Here is a 22,178-nt window from a genome sequence, read left to right as displayed (position 1 = left end):
CTTCTCACCCCCTGACCGCCCCCAGGACTCCTGCCCCATCCAACCCGCCCAGTTCCGACAGACCACCCCCACCCCCCGGATCCCCCCCGCTGCTGCATCCAGCCTCTCCTCTCATTCCTGACTGCCCCCCCAGAACCCCTGCCCCATCCAACTACCCCAGAACCCCTGCCCTGACTGCCCCCCACCACCCCATCCAACACCCCCTCTCTTCCCGACTGCCTTCCCGGGACCCCTGCCCCCATTAAAATCCCCTGTTCCCTGCCCTCTGACCACCCCAACCCCAACCCCTACCACACCCCCACCCCCTGACCATCACCCCGAACTCCTCAGCCCTCTATCCAACTGCTCCCTGCCCCCTTACCACGCTGCCTGGAGTGCTGGTGGCTGGCAGCGCTACAGCCACGCCGCCCAGAGCACCAGGACAGGCAGCCGTGCCGCCCGGCTGGAGCCAGCTACGCCACTGCACAGCACAGAGCACCAGGTCAGGCTGTGGCTCTGCAGCTGCACTGCCCAGCAGGACCCCGCCGCCCTGCTGCCAAGAGCATTGTGCTGGCAGCACAGTGAGCTGAGGCTGTGGGGGAGGGGCCAGGAGCGAGCCTCCCGGGTCAAGAGCTCAGGGGCCAGGCAGGAGGGTCCCGCGGGCCGTAGTTTACCCACCTCTGCTCTAAGCGGAGGAGCCCATAATAAGTGATGTTTTCCAAATCAATAATTCAGTGAGTGCAGCGCTGAAGGCAGTAGTGGCTCTTATCACCATACAGATGCTGGGCTCTCTGCTTTCAGATGGGAGGCAGACAAGGGGAACAGAGATCAGGAGTAAGGGGGAGAGGTTGGACCAAAAAAAGGCACAGGGCCCAGTTTCTGCAGCCTTGAACCAGAAATCAATAAGGATAAGTGCAGGGTCCTGCACTTAGGACGGAAGAACCCAATGCACAGCTACAGACTAGGGACCGAATGGCTAGGCAGCAGTTCTGCGGAAAAGGACCTAGGGGTGACAGTGGACGAGAAGCTGGATATGAGTCAGCAGTGTGCCCTTGTTGCCAAGAAGGCCAATGGCATTTTGGGATGTATAAGTAGGGGCATAGCGAGCAGATCGAGGGACGTGATCGTTCCCCTCTATTCGACATTGGTGAGGCCTCATCTGGAGTACTGTGTCCAGTTTTGGGCCCCACACTTCAAGAAGGATGTGGATAAATTGGAGAGAGTCCAGCGAAGGGCAACAAAAATGATTAGGGGTCTGGAACATATGAGTTATGAGGAGAGGCTGAGGGAGCTGGGATTGTTTAGCCTGTAGAAGAGAAGAATGAGGGGGGATTTGATAGCTGTTTTCAACTACCTGAAAGGGGGTTCCAAAGAGGATGGCTCTAGACTGTTCTCAATGGTATCAGATGACAGAACGAGGAGTAATGGTCTCAAGTTACAGTGGGGGAGGTTTAGATTGGATATTAGGAAAAACTTTTTCACTATGAGGGTGGTGAAACACTGGAATGCGTTACCTAGGGAGGTGGTAGAATCTCCTTCCTTAGAGGTTTTTAAGGTCAGGCTTGACAAAGCCCTGGCTGGGATGATTTAACTGGGAATTGGTCCTGCTTTGAGCAGGGGGTTGGACTAGATGACCTTCTGGGGTCCCTTCCAACCCTTATATTCTATGATTCTATGAAATCACTTGGCTGTCACCACCAGGAGCCCACAAAACCAATGGCCGCTGCCTTTAAGCGACCAACATAGAATCATAGAATCTCAGGGTTGGAAGGGACCTCAGGAGGTCATCTAGTCCAACCCCCTGCTCAAAGCAGGACCAATCCCCAATTTTTGCCCCAGATCCCAGATGGCCCCCCTCAAGGATTGAACTCAAAACCCTGGGTTTAGCAGGCCAATGCTCAAACCACTGAGCTATCCCTCCCCCCATCTTTAACTCTGATGCACCCAATCCTTTCTAAATGGACACTCATTGGGGGCTCCAGACTGCAATACAGCACGCCCTGCCTGAACCAGGGAAACATGGTTAAAGATAAGCACTTGAGCACTCCCACTGAAGTCAAGGGCACTATTCATGTGTTTAAAGTTAAGCACATGATTCAGTGTTTCACTGGATCGGGCTAGAGCTCTCAGAACAATATAGGATCAAGCCCTACACCCAGAACGTCAGCTGCTCCATTCAGGGACCCCTTCCTCAGTATTCCAGGGATGGTGTTTCTGGAACTGAATACAGTCTGTGTTCTGTTGGCTGAGCTGGAATCAGCCCTGCAACAGCAGAACACAACTGCTCCTGCTCTTTTATTTCCACAGCTGCCTCCATCCCAACCCACCCCACCTCCATGCGACATTGAAACCACGATCAGATGTTCTGATTTCTGAATACATCGCTTGACCCAGAAGTTTGTTTTTGCATACATTGGCCCCCAGCTGAACCGGTATGTCTAGGGGAGGCACTAGAGTGACAGCAAAGTGCAGGATGGGGATCCAGCCCTTGTCTACCTCCTGCATATGCTCTGGAGCTGTCCAAAAATCAGCAGCTTTGAGAGAGGTGTGCTTTGGAGCTCGCTACCGGGGCGCTCTTTTTGTGTTCCAGCCAGAACTGTTCCTACTGGGGCTTCCCAATCCAAAGCTCTCACACAGGGGGACATGCACCTCTGGGGCTGAGCCCTATTCGGAGAGCTCTGTAACTGGTGCTAAGGCCTCCCACTAGCCCTGCGTGAATTTCACCCTGATTCACAAGAGCCCCGCTTCCTACGAGACAAATGACTGATGCAGAAGCACCAGAAATCCCTGCCCACATCCTGACACAGAAAACTAGTCCAGAGGTCACGTGACATGACATTGCTTGAAAGATTGCATGACATCTGGGATGGCATTTGTGATCAGCTCCTCAGCTAGTGTAAACCAGCTCTGCTCTGCTGAAGTCAGAGGAGCAACACTCATTTATCCCAGCTGGGGATCAGGGCCATCACCTCCAGTGGAGCAATGCCAGTTTACACCAGCCAGCCATTTGGCCCAATGTCTTTAGTTCTGGGTCTGTTCCCATGACAGATGACTGCGTAAGGAGTACAGGGCAGTCCATTGTTGGGCCTAATTAAACAGCACAGAGATGACTGTGGGCTGATGTCATTGTCCTATGATGACAATGTCCTGGCTCTAGATGGCATCTATTCTCTGGGACCCGCTATGTGAGGAGCATCAGCTCTCCTTCATTTCCTGGATCTTACACTCTCTCGTCTCATCGCTTTGGTTTTCTCTGCAACACAAAGCCCGGAGCAAACACCAGCCAGCCTTGCATGAGACGGTGAATTTGGCTCTATTATTTCCTCTGTCGTGTTCATTCTTTTTGTTTTACTCCATACAACAAAAAATATTTAATTTTAAAACGAACATGTGCAAATATAATGAATAGATGTTAATTCAAAACACCATCTTAACATTCAAAATAATTAAACAAATTGACGGGAAGACTGAAGGGCTGCGGAGGTTTTGGTAATAAACTTGTCCAGTCTGCACGGTAGGAACTGCATGTTGGTACAACTCTTAGCACAGTCTGGCCCTGAACATGACTACAGCCTTTGGAAACAGCCATAATACAGCTAGCAACTAAAGAAGCAGCATGGTTTAGTGGACAGGGCACTGGATCAGCAGACAGGAGGCGCAAGTGCCAATCCTGGCTCGGTTAATGGCCTGCTGGGTGAATTGGGCAAGTCACTTCACTGGTGTGTGACTTTCCTGCCCCTTGTCTGGTTACACTGTCAGCTCTCTGGGGCAGCAATTGTTCTAGTTTCATTTGGGGCAGATGCTGCTGAAAAATGAACAACAGCAACAGTGACCATAAAGAAAAACAAAACAATGCCTCTAAAGCAGCAAAAGGGTAGCTGAGATGGGTGTCGATGGGGCGGAAGCCAGGTCCAGAGGGGCTTCCTCAACGAAGGCTGCGTGTGTATGTGAGTGCAGTCACTGATCCACTCAATGAGGAGTTAGCCCAGCCCAGCACTGTGGAGAATTCAAATGTATTCAGGGCTTTCAAAACCAAGTGCACCAGCAGGAAGTCTGTCGCTGTGTAGGCAGACAGCGTAAGAAATGCACGCTGCGTGCGGTGGGGTCACAGGCTCCCACGCCAGGGGGGAGGGGGGAGGGCTACCACTCACTGCGAACTACTTGGCAGCTTGGGCTTGGCAGCAGCCCTGCTGAAAGGGGTAGACAGTCACCACGTCCTTTGGTGCAGCGGAAGGTCCAAACTGGCCATGCGGCTGAGAGAACACCTTGGAGCCTCTGCTGGCTCCGTGGAAATGTTATGTCTGAAAGCCATGCCAGGATTCCTGACACCCAGCACCCAGTTCACACCCAGTGTGGACAGCTTCCATCTCAGTGAATTAAGATGGAGGATGCTTGAGTTGTGGAGTCACACCCACCTACACTAGGGCTGGGCTCACTAACTGCAGACACCAGAAGAGAGACTAGACCCCTGCCCCGGAAAAAAGCTTTGTTCTCCTGGAGTGGAGGATGAGGCAGCCTTGACACACAGTTGCTCCTCCAGAGTGCAGACCAAGCGCACAAGGTCCATGAGGCAACAGATGGACAGTATAAATGGGTATCACTCTGCTGATGATATTTTGCCCCTTGTTTAGAAATAGCCTTGCCAGGAGGTCTCCTGTGTATGTTGGACAAGAGAAGTTATGATTGATACATGAGGTCCCTCAAGAATCTGATTCCCCACTGGTACCAATGGAGTCCTATAGCTATGGCAGGTGGTTCTAGATGACCCCAGTATTTAGTCACTGGATGTCACTGCCCCAGCTGTTGCATGGAGAAGGACTGACAGGCTTTGAGGGAGATATCACCAGTTCCCTGCTTCACCATATCTACAATAGCTTAGGAAGTCACTGTGGGTCTGAGTCCCCATTGCCCAGCCCGTGTGCAGTCACTGACCCCCACGCATAGCTCAGAATGGTAACATGTTCTATTCCCTTTGCATGGATGTGAAGGGCTGCTCACCGGGCAGGGGAAAACAAGCCCTGTGGACGCCAACAGAGAATAGCACTACTTCTAGGCACAGGTACTAGACACGTCGGGGATTTGCTAAATATCCAGTGGGCCCAGCTCTGAAATGGGTATTTGGGGCCACCATAGATCAATGGGTATTTGGGGCTATCACTGCACCCTTCCTCATGGTGGCTAGCACTTACTCACCCAGGAACCTCATGGGACACAATGGCTGTGCGAGGATGCAATACTCAGTGGAGCCAAAGGCTGCAAGTTTGGCCCTTTACTTGGCCCTGCTAAAGCTTCAGGTGCTGTGTGTCCTGGTGAAGTGACAATCTGAGGGAATGTGAGGGGGAAGAAGCAAAAGTGGCAACTGGGAGAAGGGACTCCCAGAAAAACAAAGGAAAATAATTAGGGCTGAAATCTGTCAAGAGAGCATCTTTGGGCGCCCTCCCTTCTTATACTTAACATTCAGCCAATCAGCTGCTTACCAAGAACTTCGTATCCAGCTGTACTTGAAGTTTCCTGCTCTCTACCTTCTACTTGTCCGCCAAGCCATAGGACCTGGGGCTGTGCTCTTGTTAGCTTTCTCAAGCTATATATGGTCAGTTGGCAGATGGGCAACTCCAACAAAAATTCAAGGCTTACCTGAAGTGGCACTGGTGATTTAAGAGCAGACATTCCCCTGCCCCCGCGCGCGCACACACACACCTACATCTGAGCCAGTGGCAGCTGAGGGCACCAAGTAGCTAGCTGAGGTCATGACCTGCTGGGGTAATTAGAAGTCTTCTGACACTAATTACAAGGGTTAGAATAATGCTAGTGTAATGTGTGTGTGCATGTGCGCCATGATGTCTCAACCAAACTTCCCATTTCGGAGGTTGCATTCTGACTGCCTAAATCTCCTCTTCACTAAAACCAAAAACATTTGCTGTCCTAATCCAGGGAAACTGAATTGAGCCAGCACTGTGTGTGTTGCGCTGACGCTGCTGTCATTAGCATTTGAAAAACAGTACCCAGCCCTTCTGATTGGGAAATAAACCTTTCCAAATTAACATGGTATTACACTGATGCCACTGCCAAACCTCAAAAGAATAAAAGTGTCAGCATGACCTTTCCTGGCATTTCAGGAGCCATTTACTCACCCCCCTGCAGAAGTGAGGCCGGGGAGCACTGCTATATGAGGGAGAGGGAAGACCAGGCTGAGCTGAAGGGCTGTCTTACAAAGTCTGCAGAAAAGCAGACCCACTAGCTCCAATGTGTATCATCTTGCCCATCCATCTCTGTTGGGGTTGATAATGAAATCTAATGATGACAGGTTAAATCCTATTAGCAGTGTTGTTGTAGCCGTATCAGTCCCAGGATATGAGACAGACAAGGTAGGTAGGTGATATCTTTTACAGAACCCCTTCTGTTGGTGGAAGGGACATGCTTTCGAGCTACACAGAGCTCTTCTTCAGATCTGGAGCATTTTAGCAGAAACACCCAGATGCTCTGTGTTTGTAGGGGCAGCCTGCTAAGACTGCTGTTACTGCTTTCCCCCTGCAATCTGATCCCTGAGAGTATTTGCTCTCCATGTGGCTGTTTCCCAGCAGGGCTGAAGTTGATAGCTACAGGTAGATAAAGTAAATGGCACCTGTAGATAAAGTAAAAACAACAGAAGTCTGGTGGACTGTTGGCACCTTAAAGACTACGGGACTCCTCGTTGTTTTTGTGGATACAGACTAACATGGCTACCCCTCTGATATGCAGATAAAGTAGAATCTATGGAATTCTTTGGGTTGCTTTGGAGTGAACGTGCTGTAGGAACGTCAGATACTATGTTGTTGTTGTTAGGCTCCCAGTGATCAGACGCACCCAAATTCACAGAGTGGGGCAGGCAAGAATAGCATCTCCCAGCCCCTCATTACTTTGTTAGGAGCCGGTGCTCTCCTTCACCCCAGCTACAGACAGCAACTGCAGAGCTGTGCCTGGCCTCAGCAGAAGAGAGAGGAGCCTGAATTCAGCCCACCAGATCTTCCCCAGTGTGTGCCCAGACACTAGCTGTGCTCAGTGCGCTCAGCCATGTCCACAGGCAGCCATGTTGTTCCCAAGATGGCCTTGAGTGACAAAGCAGACAGCGTGCTCTGAACCCTGACCCTCCAAGTCCAGAAGCATTCCCTCCCATACGCTCCCAGCCACCACTGACCCAGAGTGCCAGAGGCGCAAGATCATTCTCGAAGCTGGACTCTGACAGGACAGGGCACGCCCCCATCTGGGGCATGTCCCTCTTCCCTTTGTCTAGGAGGATAAGGTCGTACAGACCATGGGCTGTGAGCCATTTGACCTTTTCAGCTCAGGTGGTAGGGTAGGCTCAAACCACAGAATAGCACTACACACCCTCCCTCTTTCTCCTAACACGCAACAAATACACACATGCTGCCAGCCCTACCATGACAGCAGCACAGCCTCGAAAATCTGCAAAATGGCCGACACCCAGCCATGGCTTCCCAGCCAAACTCTCTGCCCAGCCCCTTGAGATTTTGGAAACAGGCTGTTTCCAAAGGAGAAATGAAGACCTCTCCCTGGTGAGTAACATCTTCCCCCACGTGCATCAGATGAGAACATCCACCACGGCTGCACTGCTAGGGACACTGCATTCCACCATACAGGGTGGCTCTAACATGCACATCCATCCGCAGCTTCCCTTGAACATGCTTATTCGTCAAAAAGCCCTTTGGTCAGTGCCCCTACAACATTCCCACAGCAAACTGAACGTGGAATGCAGATAGACAAGTCAACAAGTAATCCCAGAGACAGACCTGGACAGCGAGATGGACATTTTGATTACACTCTCCCTGCCCCATTCTGCCTCTCTGGAAAATGCCATTTCTCCGAAGGAGCCTGGTTTGCAATTGAACCTAGGCACAGGGTGCTGCTAGATCCCATAGCAGCCTGGATCCCATGGCTTCTGCCCACTGGATGGCAGCCCCAGACCCAGGCCCCATGACTCTGCATTCTCCCCATCTCTATGCCACAAACAGGGTGGGGTGATGGCTAGAACTGAGGCATGGCTGGCTCCTAACCCTCCTCGCTGGATTTCTTTCTGGGATACATGCAGCAATAGAGCAATGGTGGTAAATAACAGGGAGCACACAGGGCTGAGGCTCTGCCCAGGATGAGAGAGGGAAAGGGGATCAGGAGAAAGGGCTGTCAGAGAAGAGCCAGGGGAAACTGCCATCCCTATTATTTACGCGCAGATCCCAGCAGAATTCACTAGCCCAAACCCCTGCCTCAGGGACAGGCACTTTGGATACGGCAGGCAGGTACACACGGCCCGAGGGAAGCATCCGGGGAGCAGGGGAAATGCTGGGAAGCTACATGGATTCCTGATGAGCAAGCAGCAATATTTATTTTTTACCGGAGAAGCAATATTCTCCCCCGCCACACTCTGCATCTCCAGCCTTGCGTGTTTTCCACTCCTGCCTCACCAATCTCCTAGGATTATACCCTCCCCACCACCATCTCCCTGGCTACTCCTATTCTCGCCAAGGGTGGCGAGGAACCAGCCGTACATCAGCTGATCCACCCCTGCTCCCCGCACCCAGGGAGGGCTTGCTACGTGTTTGTTTCACCTGGGTGGGGCAGGATGATCTCATCAGGCTTGCCTCTCCCCCTACTGCCCCAACCCCGCAGGGGGTCCAGCCCAGCGACAGGGCAGGGTCCGTGGCCCTAGGGGGTGCAGAACTCCAGCGCAGGGCGCTGCAAACCTGCTCCATTGTTCTCCCCGCAAGGGAGCGGGGGTCTGACCCAAACGCGTCCGCCCAGGCTGCTGCCCAGGGGTGAGGAATCCCAGCGGCAGCTGCTGGGGTTCCCGCCCCTGCCCAATGCACCTGCCGGGCCTGGGACGGGAGGATGCTCTTACCTCGGCCGCGGCTCAGCGGCTCCCCACGATCGGCGCAGACACCAGCAGGCTGCACCCAGAGCTCTGAGAGCTGCTCTGCGCCGCCGCCGCGCCTGGCTGAGGGGTACGCGGCCCGCCCCTGCCCCTCGCTCGCTGGTTGGCTGCGCTGGGCGCCCAGCCCGCGAGCGGGGGGCCGCTGGGTGACATCACGGCTGGGGCCGGGCCGTCACTGCGGCAACTGGGGGGAGCGATCCCGAGGCACACAGCTCCCACACCCAACCCTGCGCTCGTGCACCGACCAGGCACAGCACCCCATAATCTCCCGAGACCTGCCGCCCCGTCCCCAAATCCTGCCACACCGCACCGCCCCCGAGACCCCCAGCTCACAGCCGTCTCCCCAACTCCTTCCCCTCTGCGATCCCCAGCCCGCAGCCCCCACTCCAACTCCTGCCCCCTCCCCCACAGCGCACAGCCACAGCCCTGTGTGGAGTCCCCCCACAGGACCCTCAGCCCCATCCCCAAGCCCTGCCCCTCCTAAGGATTCCGAACGCAGCAGCCCCCACCCCAACACCTGCCGCCCCCCAGGATCCCTCAGCTCGCAGCCCCCACTCCAAATCTTGCCCCCACAGACCCACAGCTCAGCAACCCTCACCCAAATCCTGCCCCCCTCAGCCCTGCAGCAGGCCCACCCCGCCAGTCACATTCCCCACAACAGCTGCACCTGCTGGAGCCCCAGCATAATTCCCGAAGACCCTCAGTCCAGCAGATCTCGCCTGCTGTCCAACCCTCCAGGGAGACAGGGATGGTCTTGCGCCCCCCCCCAGTCCTTAAAGGAGAAATAACCTCAAAGACACATAGCTGTGTTGTTAAAAAGATGCCTGTATGTAGGGAGCAGCATGGTCCAGTGGATGGAGCACTGGGTTAGGACGCAGGAGACCCGAATTCTGTTCCCAGCACTGCCACCCATCTGTTGTGTGACCTTGAGCAACTCCCCCTTTCTGGGCCCTCTGTCTCCCTGGAGTATTTAGGCTGTATGCCCTGCCCTGAAGAACTTGTCTCTCACTATGTGTACAGCACCGAGTGCAATGGGGCCTCTAGGCCCCAGTGTGATATAAACAATACTTTTTTTGGTCTGCTCATATGCCTTCCCTTCTCTACCTCCTCTCTTCAAGTGTCATCACCTCACCCTTACCCCGAACTCTCTACTTGAATTCCACCTTGCCAAAATCTTTGACCTAGTCTCCATCACATCCCCCAATCTCTGATGCCCACCTACTTCTGTGTGCACTGTTTCAGTGCCTTCTTCCATACCACTCCCATCCACCCCATAACTCCTCTCTCTTCATTCTCATCCTTTCTAATGATTCACCTCATCCATGTTGCCTGGGAAAAGTGAGTCAAAGGGAACCACTAGTAGGAAATAAGGCTCATGCTTTTAAAGTTCTACTCTAAGAAGTGATTAGGTAGAATAGCAGTTTTACCCACCAGATCTGCTCTGGGACTGGTTAAGAGGCAGATCTGCTGACTCTAGCCACTAAAATACATTTTCCTCCTGCTTTTCACCCTGCACAGGCTAACCCATGTAAGAGGGAGACAGCTGGATTCTGTCCTCTCTTGTGAATAACCAAGGGCCAGATTGTGAACCGTTGGCCCCAGTGGGATGTATATTCGCTTGAGTAACTACTCACTATGGTAAGGAACATCCTAAACTCCACCCAAACAGGGTGGGACCCAGGCCACTGAAGCATGGTAGATAATGGGGTCCCACCAGCCCAGCCTGCAGAACAGGGGATGGTGTGTGTGACACCCTAGCACCCCCTTATTCACCACTGTCATATAATTAGGATAAGTTTTGTACAAAGTATGCATTGTGAGGTATCACTGTAAAAGTCTTGATCTGCTAAACATTAATATCTCATTGGATTTTATGTGCTATCATCGTATGTGAAGATATGAAGTTTGGCTGTGTAGGTGTTACTGAAACGTGTAACCATTCTACCCTTCAGTCAAAGTTGGCAACAACAAGGGCTGGGTTCAATATCTAGGGGTTCCTTTTCAACAATACATCACAAAACCGGCTAGAGCTCCCACCCAGTGACCTGAGACAATTATACATCACCCCCTGGGCGCCTCTGAGAGGCAACGCTTCCCCTCTTGCAAGCACAGATTTTTATTTAAAAAAATTTAATAAAAGAGGGTAAGTAACTCAGCATTACTGTGGGAAAACACTACAAACCGTTCACAAACATAAACCATGAGCAAAAGACCCACCCCTAAGTAAGTTAGACAGTGTCCTTGTCCCCTCAGGTTCTTAAGTCCAGCAACCAAAAGTCTCTTTAACATGCCCATTCTGCACCCCACTCACAGTTGCTGTCCTTGGTCAGTGCAGCCCCAGAGTTCCAAGATGAATCTGCACAGTTCACCTTTCACCCTAAGTGTGTGTGTGTGTGTGTGTGTGTGGGGGGGGGGGGGCTGGGTAAGAAGGCACCTTACTCGCTCACCACACCTCTCTTCCAGGCTCTGTTCTACTCCACTCCTCTCCACCAGCTGCCCTTTTGGCCAATTGCCACACCTCTCCACCAGCTGCCCCGCTGGCCAATTGCCGTGCCTCTCTCTGCAGGGCTCTGCTCTGGCCCCCTGCGCCAGCTGCCTTACCAACCAATTGCCACATCAGATGCCCTGCTAGCCAATTGCCATGCCTCTCTGCAGGGCTCCACTCCGGTCCTCTCCACTGCCTACCTTGCCAGCCAATAGTCAGTTTCCACTGACTATGCTACCAGCCAATTACTGAGATGTCTTCAAGTCCCACCACTTAATACAGCTCTCAATAATTTCAGCTGTTAGTGGGGGAGCCTCCCTGCTAGTGCACACTGTTAGGATATAAAAAGAACAGGAGTACTTGTGGCACTTTAGAGACTAACACATTTATTTGAGTATAAGCTTTCATGGGCTACAGCCCACTTCATCGGATGCATAGAATGGAACATATAGAAAGAAGATATATATATATATATATATACATACATACATACATACAGAGAACATGACAAGGTGGAAGTAGCCATACCACCAGTAAGAGGCTAATTAATTAAGATGAGCTATTATCAGCAGGAGAAAAAAACTTTTGTAGTGATAATCAAGATAGCCCATTTAGACAATTGACAAGAAGGCATGAGGATACTTAACATGGGGAAATAGATTCAATATGTGTAATGACCCAGCCACTCCCAGTCTCTATTCAAACCCAAGTTAATGGTATCTAGTTTGCCATATTAATTCAAGCTCAGCAGTTTCTCGTTGGAGTCTGTTTTTGAAGCTTTTTTGTTGCAAAATTGCCACCTTTAAGTCTGTTACTGAGTGGCCAGAGAGGTTGAAGTGTTCTCCTACCGGTTTTTGAATGTTATGATTCTTGATCTCTGATTTGTGTCCATTTATTCTTTTGCATAGCGACTGTCCGGTTTGGCTAATGTACATGGCAGAGGGGTATTGCTGGCAAATATCACATTGGTAGATGTGCAGGTAAATGAGCCCCTGATGGTGTGGCTAATGTGATTAGGTCCTATGATGGTGTCACATGAAGTGAGCTGTAGCTCACAAAAGCTTATGCTCAAATAAATTGGTTCATCTCCAAGGTGCCACAAGTACTCCTTTTCTTTTTGCGAATACAGACTAACACGGCTGTTACTCTGAAACCTGTTAGGATATAGATGTTCAGGCCTGTCTGCAAAGGCCTATACTCTAAGAATTTAGGTGTATTCTTATCACTTAGCTAGTTATCAAGGTATAAAAGAAAGAATTAAAATCACTGTTTGCCTGTGTAAGGGCCTTTTTTTTTTTTTACTGTAACAGTCCGAGGCCTTGTTTTTAGGCTAAGGCCTTTGGCTAAGCAGCAGAGGCAGCCATAAGCTGGGAAGTGTATGGTTACATTCTTAACATTCCAAACCAGTCACATTGAAATAAGGTGCTATTGGGCTGTTAAGAATACAATTTTGTCCTAATAATATTTATTACCTATCTTCAGAGAAAGGGAAGAGCCTAGAAGATTTAAAGGAAACTTAGTTTGATAGCATTCTCTCTGGCAAGAACTTACTTATTAATAGCTAGGGTGTGAAATTCTTATTTTTTTGTTGTTTTATCACTGTAGTCCCCATTTCCCTATTGTTTGTCTGTATAATCTTGGTCTGGTTTTGTAATTGTTTTTGTTTGCTGTTTAATTAATTCAGCCCACTCCTCCACTCCTCTCCACCAGCTGCCCAAGGGTGTAAACCAATTAAGGTGGTGGGATATAACTGGTTAAATAATTATGTTACAATATGTTAACACTGGTTAGTTAAATTTCAGTAAAATAATTGGTTAAGGTATAGCTAAGCAAAACTAAAGTTTTACTATATATTTTGCAGTTAATCAGGAAGTAAGGGGAGGAATGGGAACAGGGAATGGGGGTGAAGAAATTGGAAGTTTGTTTTTCTGGGGGTGGGGATGGGAACAGTGAATGGGAACAGGGACACAGGCAAGGCTCTGTGGTGTTAGAGCTGGGAAGGGGAACACTAAGGAAGGAAATTGGAATCATTACTTGCTGGTAAACCCCAATAAACATTAAATTGTTTGCACTTTCGGACTTTGGGTATTGTTGCTTTCTGTTCATGTGAGAAGGGCCAGGGAAGTAAGCGGATGAAGGAACAAGCCCCCTAACCTCTTGGTGCCGTGACTCAGATGCATCGCATCGGATAGGTGAGTGGCAACCTGTAAGTCCCGCTCCCCAACAGTCCGCTCAACTGCTTGGAGGAGGTATAGCGAACTCTCGTGATGGTGGTTATGGGTTCTGTCAAGCCAGGGTAAAGGATTTTTTGGATAAATGGATAAGGAAGAACCAGGGCCCATACCAGGTACAGGGGTCAACCTGGGATGAGATTAGAAAGGAAATGGAGGAATTGTTAGGCGACCCAGAGGGATGGGGGGTGGCTGAGGAGTCCACCCTCCCTGGTATATGGGTAGTGGAAGAAGGTCCCTGCCTATAGGGACTGGATGCCTTCCAGGGAAAGGAGGCACTTCCGTCCACTTGTGAGAGGTTTGAAGTTAGGGCAGCATTATGGGAAGCTGCCAGTAATCTTTCAAGTTTGGTGCTGCTTCAGCAAAGGCTGCTGAAGGGTTGTAAATTAGTTAGGGGTGGTTAAAGATAATTTGGCGCAACAGGGTTTAGAGTCAGAAGCAGAGTTAACAAACCACTTTAGAGACAGGAGCTGGGACTTGGTCGGGGTGTGGGGGGAAGGTTTCAAAGTAAAAAATGGCAGGGTTTGCAGGAGCAGGTAACAACCTCCACTCTTCTTCCAAAGCCAAAATAAAAACCTGGGGTAAGGGTTCCCAACTGTTTTAACCCAGAAAGCCTACTCTTGGCTCAAAGCTAACTATATCCTCTTCTTCTTTTCCTTCTTCTTTTTCTCAGTTTACTTAATTTGCTGCTGGTAGCCTGTACTTTAAAGTAACCTAACAAGCTTAATTGGTTTCTTTCCACCTCTTCCCCCTTCTCTCCCCCCACCTTTCCACACTTTTGTTTTTCTAAAGTTTTAATGAAGGGATATTTGGATATTTATGTAAAATGTTGATGGTTATTTTTAAACAAAGTATAATGAAGTTCTGCTGTATTCCACTAAAATTTTTTAAAGTAAAAAAATCCATGTGTAACCATAAAAACAAATGTTTTACTGCCTTTTAAAACCGTCTCAAGGTAAAAACAGCACAGATTAAGTAAGGCAGCTATATGGCAATAATTGTACTTGGTGACTAAGTTGTTACAAACAAATTGCACTACCTTAAAGAACTAAATGTAAAAGTAAGTGATTTTAAAAAGTAAGTAAAAAGTTACAAATACCTTTTGCAAAAATTAACAATACAGGGTTTGAAAAAAAGTAAACATTTGGAAGTTGTAAAAATGGTAAAAGTTGTGGTGTTACAAGAAGAAAGTTTTTGGTTTAATAATCAAACCCAGTTATATAAATGTAACTGTATGTGCAACTCTGTGCAGTCACATTGAATAAAAGCTTGATAATTAAATTATACAAGGGGTCAGGTAAAGTGGCTACTACCACCACTATATGCTTCTGCCCCCAGAAGCTTTTACAGCAATTCTAAAAAAAAGGGCCCTCTTCCCGCAAAAATGGTCTATAAGGGACTGCTGCAGGCAGCAGGTGAAAAAATAATCTAATCAAAATTATTTAACTATTGAGTAATGTAATTAAAATCACTAAAGGAATGTAAAGGGTTTCTATTGAAACTTAACTTGGCTGCCCTGGCTGTCTCTGGTTGTACAAGATGAAAGTGTAATCAGGGTATAGTTGTGTTTTAAAAAAAAAAAAAAAAGTGCACAGCAAAAAATGTTAGCCAAAAAAAAATGTGTGTGTGTCCACAGAAAAAAAAGGAAAAGGGAAGCAATGATGGGAACACTGAGCCTTGGGGTGGCTCTGGGGGTTCGGACTGTTGCTTTGGTGGGGGTGCATAAAAACTCTGAAGGCAGTTACACCATGTGTAAAATTAATATGGCTAATATTGTGAAGGTTAAACTATGGAAGAAATGTGCATTTTCCCAGTGTGCAATGTATATTGGAGAAGGGGTTAAAAAATGAAAACAAAACATGTGTCCATGTACCAGCAATACAGATACAGGTAAGCAACCGTTTTCATGTTCTCTCCACAGGTACTAATGCGGAGAGTGGACTAGATGATACATCTAAGTGAAGGGAGCGAAAGAGACTCCGCCGATTGGAAGGCATGAGATGCACTGTCTTAGGGAAGGGGGTTCCATGATCACCGCTCCCAAGAGAAGGAGGTGAGTGGTGGTGATCGGGGACTCCCTCCTCAGGTGAACTGAGTCATCTATTTCTGCTGAGACTCCTCAAGCCCTCGGATCGCCACCCCTTCCTACTTCTCCATGTGGGCACCAATGATACTGCCAAGAATGACCTTGAGCGGATCACTGAAAACTACGTGGCTCTGGGAAGAAGGATAAAGCGTTTCAGGTGCAAGTGGTATTCTCATCCATCCTCCCTGTGGAAGGAAAAGGCCCAGGTAGAGACTGTCGAATTGTGGAAGTCAACGAATGGCTACACAGGTGGTGTCGGAGAGAAGGCTTTGGATTCTTTGACCATGGGGATGGTGTTCCAAGAAGGAGGAGTGCTAGGAAGAGACGGGCTCCACCTGACAAAGAGAGGAAAAAGCATCTTCGCAATCAGGCTGGCTAACCTAGTGAGGAGGGCTTTTAACTAGGTTCACCAGGGGAAAGAGACCAAAGCCCTGAGGTAAGTGGGGAAGTGGGATACCGGAAGGAAGCATGAGCCAGAGAGCGCAAGACAGGAGGGCTCCTGCCTCATACTGAGAAAACAGGACGATCAGCAAGTTATCTTAAGTGCTTACACACAAATGCAAGAAGCCTGGGAAACAAGCAGGGGGAACTGGAAGTCCTGACACAGTCAAGGAATTATGATGTGATTGGAATAACAGAGACTTGGTGGGATAACTCACATGACTGGAGTACTGTCATGGATGGATATAAACTGCTCAGCAAGGACAGGCAGAGCAGAAAAGCATTGTATTATAAGAGAGCAGTATGACTGCTCAGAGCTCCGGTATGAAACTGCAGAAAAACCTGAGAGTCTCTAGATCAAGTTTAGAAGAGTGAGCAACAAGGCTGATGTCGTGGTGGGAGTCTGCTATAGACCACCACACCAGGGAGATGAGGTGGACAAGGCTTTCTTCAGGCAACTAACAGAAGTTACTAGATCACGAGCCCTAGTTCTCCTGGGGGACTTCAATCACCCCAATATCTGCTGGGAGAGCAATACAGCAGTGCACAGACAATCCAAGAAGTTTTTGGAAAGTGTAGGGGACAATTTCCTGGTGCAAGTGCTGGAGGAACCAACTAGGGGCAGAGCTCTTCTTGACCTGATCCTCACAAACAGGGAAGAATTAATAGGGGAAGCAAAAGTGGATGAGAACCTGGGAGGCAGTGACCATGAGATGGTCGAGTTCAGGATCCTGACACAAGGAAGAAAGGAGAGCAGCAGAATACGGACCATGGACTTCAGAAAAGCAGACTTTGATTCCCTCAGGGAACTGATCGGCAGGATCCCCTGGGAGAATAACATGAGGGGGAAAGGAGTCCAGGAGAGCTGGCTGTATTTTCAAGAATCCTAATTGAGGTTACAGGAACAAATCATCCCAATGTGTAGAAAGAATAGTAAATATGGCAGGAGACCAGGTTGGCTTAACAGTGAAATCCTTGCTGATCTTAAACCCAAAAAACAAGCTTACAAGAAGTGGAAGATTGGACAAATGACCAGGGAGGAGTATAAAAATATTGCTCAGGCATGCAGGAGTGAAATCAGGAAGGCTAAAAGAAAAGGAGTACTTGTGGCACCTTAGAGACTAACCACTTGGAGTTGCAGGTAGCAAGAGATGTTAAGAGTAACAAGAAGGGTTTCTTCAGGTATGTTAGCAACAAGAAGAAAGTCAAGGAAAGTGTGGGCCCCTTACTGAATGAGGGAGGCAACCTTGTGACAGAGGATGTGGAAAAAGCTAATGTACTCAATGCTTTTTTTGCCTCTGTCTTCACGAACAAGGTCAGCTCCCAGACTACTGCCCTGGGCAGCACAGCATGGGGAGTAGGTGACCAGCACTCTGTGAAGACCTCTGTGAAGAAAGAAGTGGTTCGGGACTATTTAGAAAAGGTGGATGAGCACAAGTCTATGGGGCCGGATGCGCTACATCGAAGGGTGCTAAAGGAGTTGGCAGATGTGATTGCAGAGCCATTGGCCATTATCTTTGAAACTTCATGGCAATCGGGGGAGGTCCCGGACAACTGAACAACGGCTAATGTAGTGCCCATCTTTAAAAAAGGGAAGGAGGAGGATCCTGGGTACTACAGGCCAGTCAGCCTCACCTCAGTCCCCGGAAAAATCATGGAGCAGGTCCTCAAGGAATCAATTCTGAAGCACTTAGAGGAGAGGAAATTGATCAGGAACAGTCAGCATGGATTAACCAAGGGCAAGTCATGCCTGACTAATCTAATTGCCTTCTGTGACGAGATAACTGGCTCTGTGGATGTGTTCCTTGACTTTAGCAAAGCTTTTGACACGGTCTCCCACAGTATTCTTGCCAGTAAGTTAAAGAAGTATGGATGAATGGACTCTAAGGTGGATAGAAAGTTGGCTAGATTGTCGGGCTCAACGGGTAGTGATCAATGGCTTGATGTCTAGTTGGCAGCCGGTATCAAGTGGAATGCCCCAAAGGTCAGTCCTGGGGCCGGTTTTGTTCAATATCTTCATTAATGATCTGGAGAATGGTGTGGAATGCACCCTCAGCAAGTTTGCAGGTGACACTAAACTGGGAGGAGTGGTAGATACTCTGGAGGGTAGGGATAAGATTCAGAGGGCCCTAGACAAATTAGAGGATTGGGCCAACAGAAATCTGATGAGGTTCAACAAGGACAAGTGCTGAGTCCTGCACTTAGGACGGAAGAATCCTATGCACCGCTGCAGACTAGGGACCGAATGGCTAGGCAGCAGTTCTGCAGAAATTTACAGTGGGTGAGAAGCTGGATATGAGTCAATAGTGTGCCCTTGTTGCCAAGAAGGCCAATGGCATTTTGGGCTGTATAAGTAGGGGCATTGCCAGCAGATCGAGGGACGTGATCATTCCCCTCTATTCGACATTGGTGAGGTCTCATCTGGAGTACTGTGTCCAGTTTTGGGCCCCACACTACAAGAAGGATGTGGAAAAATTGGAAAGAGTCCAGCGGAGGGCAATAAAAATGATTAGGGGACTGGAACACATGACTTATGAGGAGAGGCTGAGGGAACTGGGATTGTTTAGTCTGCGGAAGAGAAGAATGAGGGGGGATTTGATAGCTGCTTTCAACTACCTGAAAGGGGGTTCCAAAGAGGATGGATCTAGACTGTTCTCAGTGGTAGCAGATGACAGAACGAGGAGTAATGGTCTCAAGTTGCAGTGGGGGAGGTTTAGGTTGGATATTAGGAAAAGCTTTTTCACTAGGAGGGTGGTGAAACACTGGAATGTGTTACCTAGGGAGGTGGTGGAACCTCCTTCCTTAGAAGTTTTTAAGGTCAGGCTTGACAAAGCCCTGGCTGGGATGATTTAGTTGGGGATTGGTCCTGCTTTGAGCAGAGGGTTGGGCTAGATGACCTCCTGAGGTGCCTTCCAACCCTGATATTCTATGATTCTATGGAAGAGAAGACCCTCAAATCAGGGCTGCAGTTGCAATGGAGCAAATTTATAATAATGACATAATACCTACCTGTTATGTAGCATTTTTCATCAGTAGATGAAAGGTGGGCACTGTCATTATTCCCATTTTACAGATGGAGAAACTGAGCACAGAGGATTGCCTGAGGATTACCCAGCAGGCCAGAGCTGAGAATAGAACGAGGTGTCCTGAATCCCAGTCCAATGCTCTATGCACTAGCCCTCCTTACCCCAAACTTCCTGTGGCTACACTGAAAACAAAGGATGGATCCCTTTTCTTACCTACAAAGGGAACTTCTTTACTGGACACAGCCAGGTTCTAGATGGGGTTTAAAACTGGTTGAAAATTTTTGAGTTTTTTAAATAAGAAAGCTAGGGATAAATTTTTTCATGAAAATGTTCATGAAAAAAGTCTCTCTTTTAAGCCAGCTATAAGTTTCCCTTTTAAAGCTCTTGATTAGATGAGTTTGTGACCCAGGGATAATTGTAGGTTTATTAGAATATTATTTAGATACCAAAATAAAGATATTTTTTATCCTGGGAAACAGCAGTCAAATATTTATTAACTGAGAGCACACATTGCCCATGAAGCAGAACTGATACTTCTTGAGAGTAATGTCATATATACAGTTTGGTACTAAAAAGGATATAACATAAGTTTATGGTGAGATGATATATGTGGACTTCTATTTCAGAGCAATCAATGTGTGTCATTCGTATACCCACTTATAAATAAATCAATATTTATTAGCGTGTAGGAACAAAATCAGGAAAGCCAAGGCACAGATTGAAATACTGGCAAGGAATGTTAGAGACAACAAGAAAGGCTTCTTCAAATATCACAGACAAAAAAGAAAGATCAAGGATCAGGTGGGTCTGCTGCTCGTGAATGAGCCCTGCCTGATGCGATGGGCACATTCACCATGCAGGCAAGGTGGCCACACATGGATGTTGTCAGGGTACCTCCCCCCACTCTGAACTCTGGGGTACAGATGTGGGGACCCACATGAAAGACCCCTAAGCTTACATTCTACCAGCTTAGGTTAAAAACTTCCCCAAGGCACAAATTCCTTTCCTTGTCCTTGGATGGTATTGCTGCCACCACCAAGTGATTTACACAAAAATTCAGGGGAGGGTCACATGGAATCCCTATACTTCCAAAATATCCCCCCAAACTCCTTCATCCCCTTTCCTGGGGAGGCTTGAGAATAATATACCAACCAATTGCCTTAGCAATGTGAGCACAGACCAGACCCTTTATCTTTCGGACACTAAAATCAATCAGGTTCTTAAAAGAAGAATTTTATTATAAAGAAAAAAGGAAAAGAATCACACCTGCAAAATCAGGATGGAAGGTAACTTTACAGGGTAATAAAAAGATTTGAAACACAGAGAACTCCCCTCTGGACTCAGCTTCACAGTTACAAAAACAGGAATAAAACTACCTTTGTAACATAGGAAAATTCACAAGCTAAAACAAAAGATAACCTAACGCATTTCCTTGCCTACTTACGATTTCTATAATTTTATATGTATCATTTCAGGTATATTTTCAGGAGATGTTGTACCTGCTTGGTCCCTCCCTCCGTCTGGAGAGGGAACAAACAAAGAGAGCCACAAACAAATCCTCCCACCCCCCACAGATTTGAAAGTATCTTCTTTCCTTATTGGTCCTTCTGGTCAGGTGCCAACTAGGTGATTTGAGCTACTTAACCCCTTTCAGGTAAAGCGATTCAGTACAGCTGCCAATGAGGGATTTTATGCTACCCTTTTCTTTATATTTAAGACAGATGTATTGTACAGGACAGCCCAGCCCACCTGCAACCCCTAGCACTGGCAACAAAAAAAGGCTAAAGAATAAATCAAAGTCATGACTGAAGCCTTGGTTCCTAATGAGTGCCTGACCCCTGCAGCTCAGCCCCTCCCAGCCCAGCACCCTCCTACTCTGTGTGCCCCAGCCTGATGCACCACCGGTCTGTGCGCACCACCTTGGCACCCCAACACTCCACATGCCACACCACTCAGTATGCCCCAGTCTGGTGCCCCACCACTCCACGCACCCCATTGGGTTGCCAGGTGTCCGGTTGTCAACCGGAATGCCAGGTTGAAGAGGGACCCTGGCGTCTCCAGTCTGCACTGCTGACAAGGCCGTTAAAAGTCCAGTCAGCAGCACAGCAGGGCTAAGGCAGGCTCCCTGGGCTCTGCGCGGCTCCCGGAAGCAGTGGCGTGTCCCCACTCCGTCTCCTATGCATAGGGACAGCCAGGGGGCTCCATGTGCTACGCCCTCCCCAAGCACTAGCTCTGCAGCTCCTATTGGCTGGGAACCATGGCCAATGGGAGCTGTGGGGCAGAACCTGTGGATGGGGCAGCATGCAGAGCAACCTGGCCACAGCTTCCGTGTAGGAGCTGGAGGGTGGGGACGTGCAGCTGCTTCCAGGGGCTGCCTGAGGTAAGCGACGCCAGGAGCCTGCACCCCGACCTCCTCCTGTGCCCCAACTCCCTGCTCTAGCCCTGATCCCCTTTCTGCCCTCTGAACCCCTCGATCCCAGCCCGGAGCACCCTCCTGTACCCCAAATGCCTCAACCCCAGCCCAACCACAGAGCCTGCACTGACAGCCAGAGCCCTAACCCCCAACACACACCCCAGCCTCCTACTCCAGCCCTGATCCCCCTTCCATCCTCAGAACCCCTTGATCCCAGCCCGGAGCACACTTCTGCACCTCAAACCCCTCATCCCTCACTCCACCCCAGAGCCACACTCCCACCCAGAGCCAGCCGGTACCTGGCTTCCTGCTACAGGCTTAAAGAAACTCAGACCCTCACACCACCAACATTTTCACTCCTCTCCCATGCCCCTTGCTGAGTTTGCAACCTCCTCACCCCCCATGCTCTCTACCCAGTCATCCAAACAGCTCCCTTACTCCTGCACTCTTTCTGTTGACCCCTGCACGCCAATACACCTGCTTAGGAATTCCCGATTTCCGAGCTTATGCTAAATTTTATCCTAACTCTTGCAGGCTTCCCAGGGGTTGCTTATTTAAACTAACATCTGGAAAAGATTTTCCCATGTCAGTAAT

General features: G+C 49.0%; 1 protein-coding gene across 21 annotated transcripts in view; it reads right to left on the bottom strand.

The window, feature by feature from the left end:
- KIF1A (kinesin family member 1A) overlaps nucleotides 1-9,590 on the bottom strand; it is a 225,343-nt gene extending 215,753 nt beyond the window's left edge. For 11 of the 21 annotated variants that reach the window (XM_048863041.2, XM_048863042.2, XM_048863036.2 and 8 more), the window contains exon 1: nucleotides 9,570-9,588. In XM_048863041.2, coding sequence (XP_048718998.1) covers nucleotides 9,570-9,587 — 18 coding nt within the window. In that variant the 5' untranslated portion in view covers nucleotide 9,588. Of the gene's footprint in view, nucleotides 1-8,869; nucleotides 9,002-9,569 lie in introns of those variants that run through there. The other 10 variants (XM_048863027.2, XM_048863031.2, XM_048863030.2 and 7 more) reach the window with 3 other exon arrangements.
- Nucleotides 9,591-22,178: the final 12,588 nt, after the last annotated feature.

Source organism: Caretta caretta, chromosome 9 (assembly GCF_965140235.1).
Source record: "Caretta caretta isolate rCarCar2 chromosome 9, rCarCar1.hap1, whole genome shotgun sequence".
Lineage (NCBI taxonomy): Eukaryota > Metazoa > Chordata > Testudines > Cheloniidae > Caretta > Caretta caretta.
The sequence above is the reverse complement of the archived record's forward strand: the minus strand, read 5'-3'. Positions and strand labels throughout refer to the sequence as shown.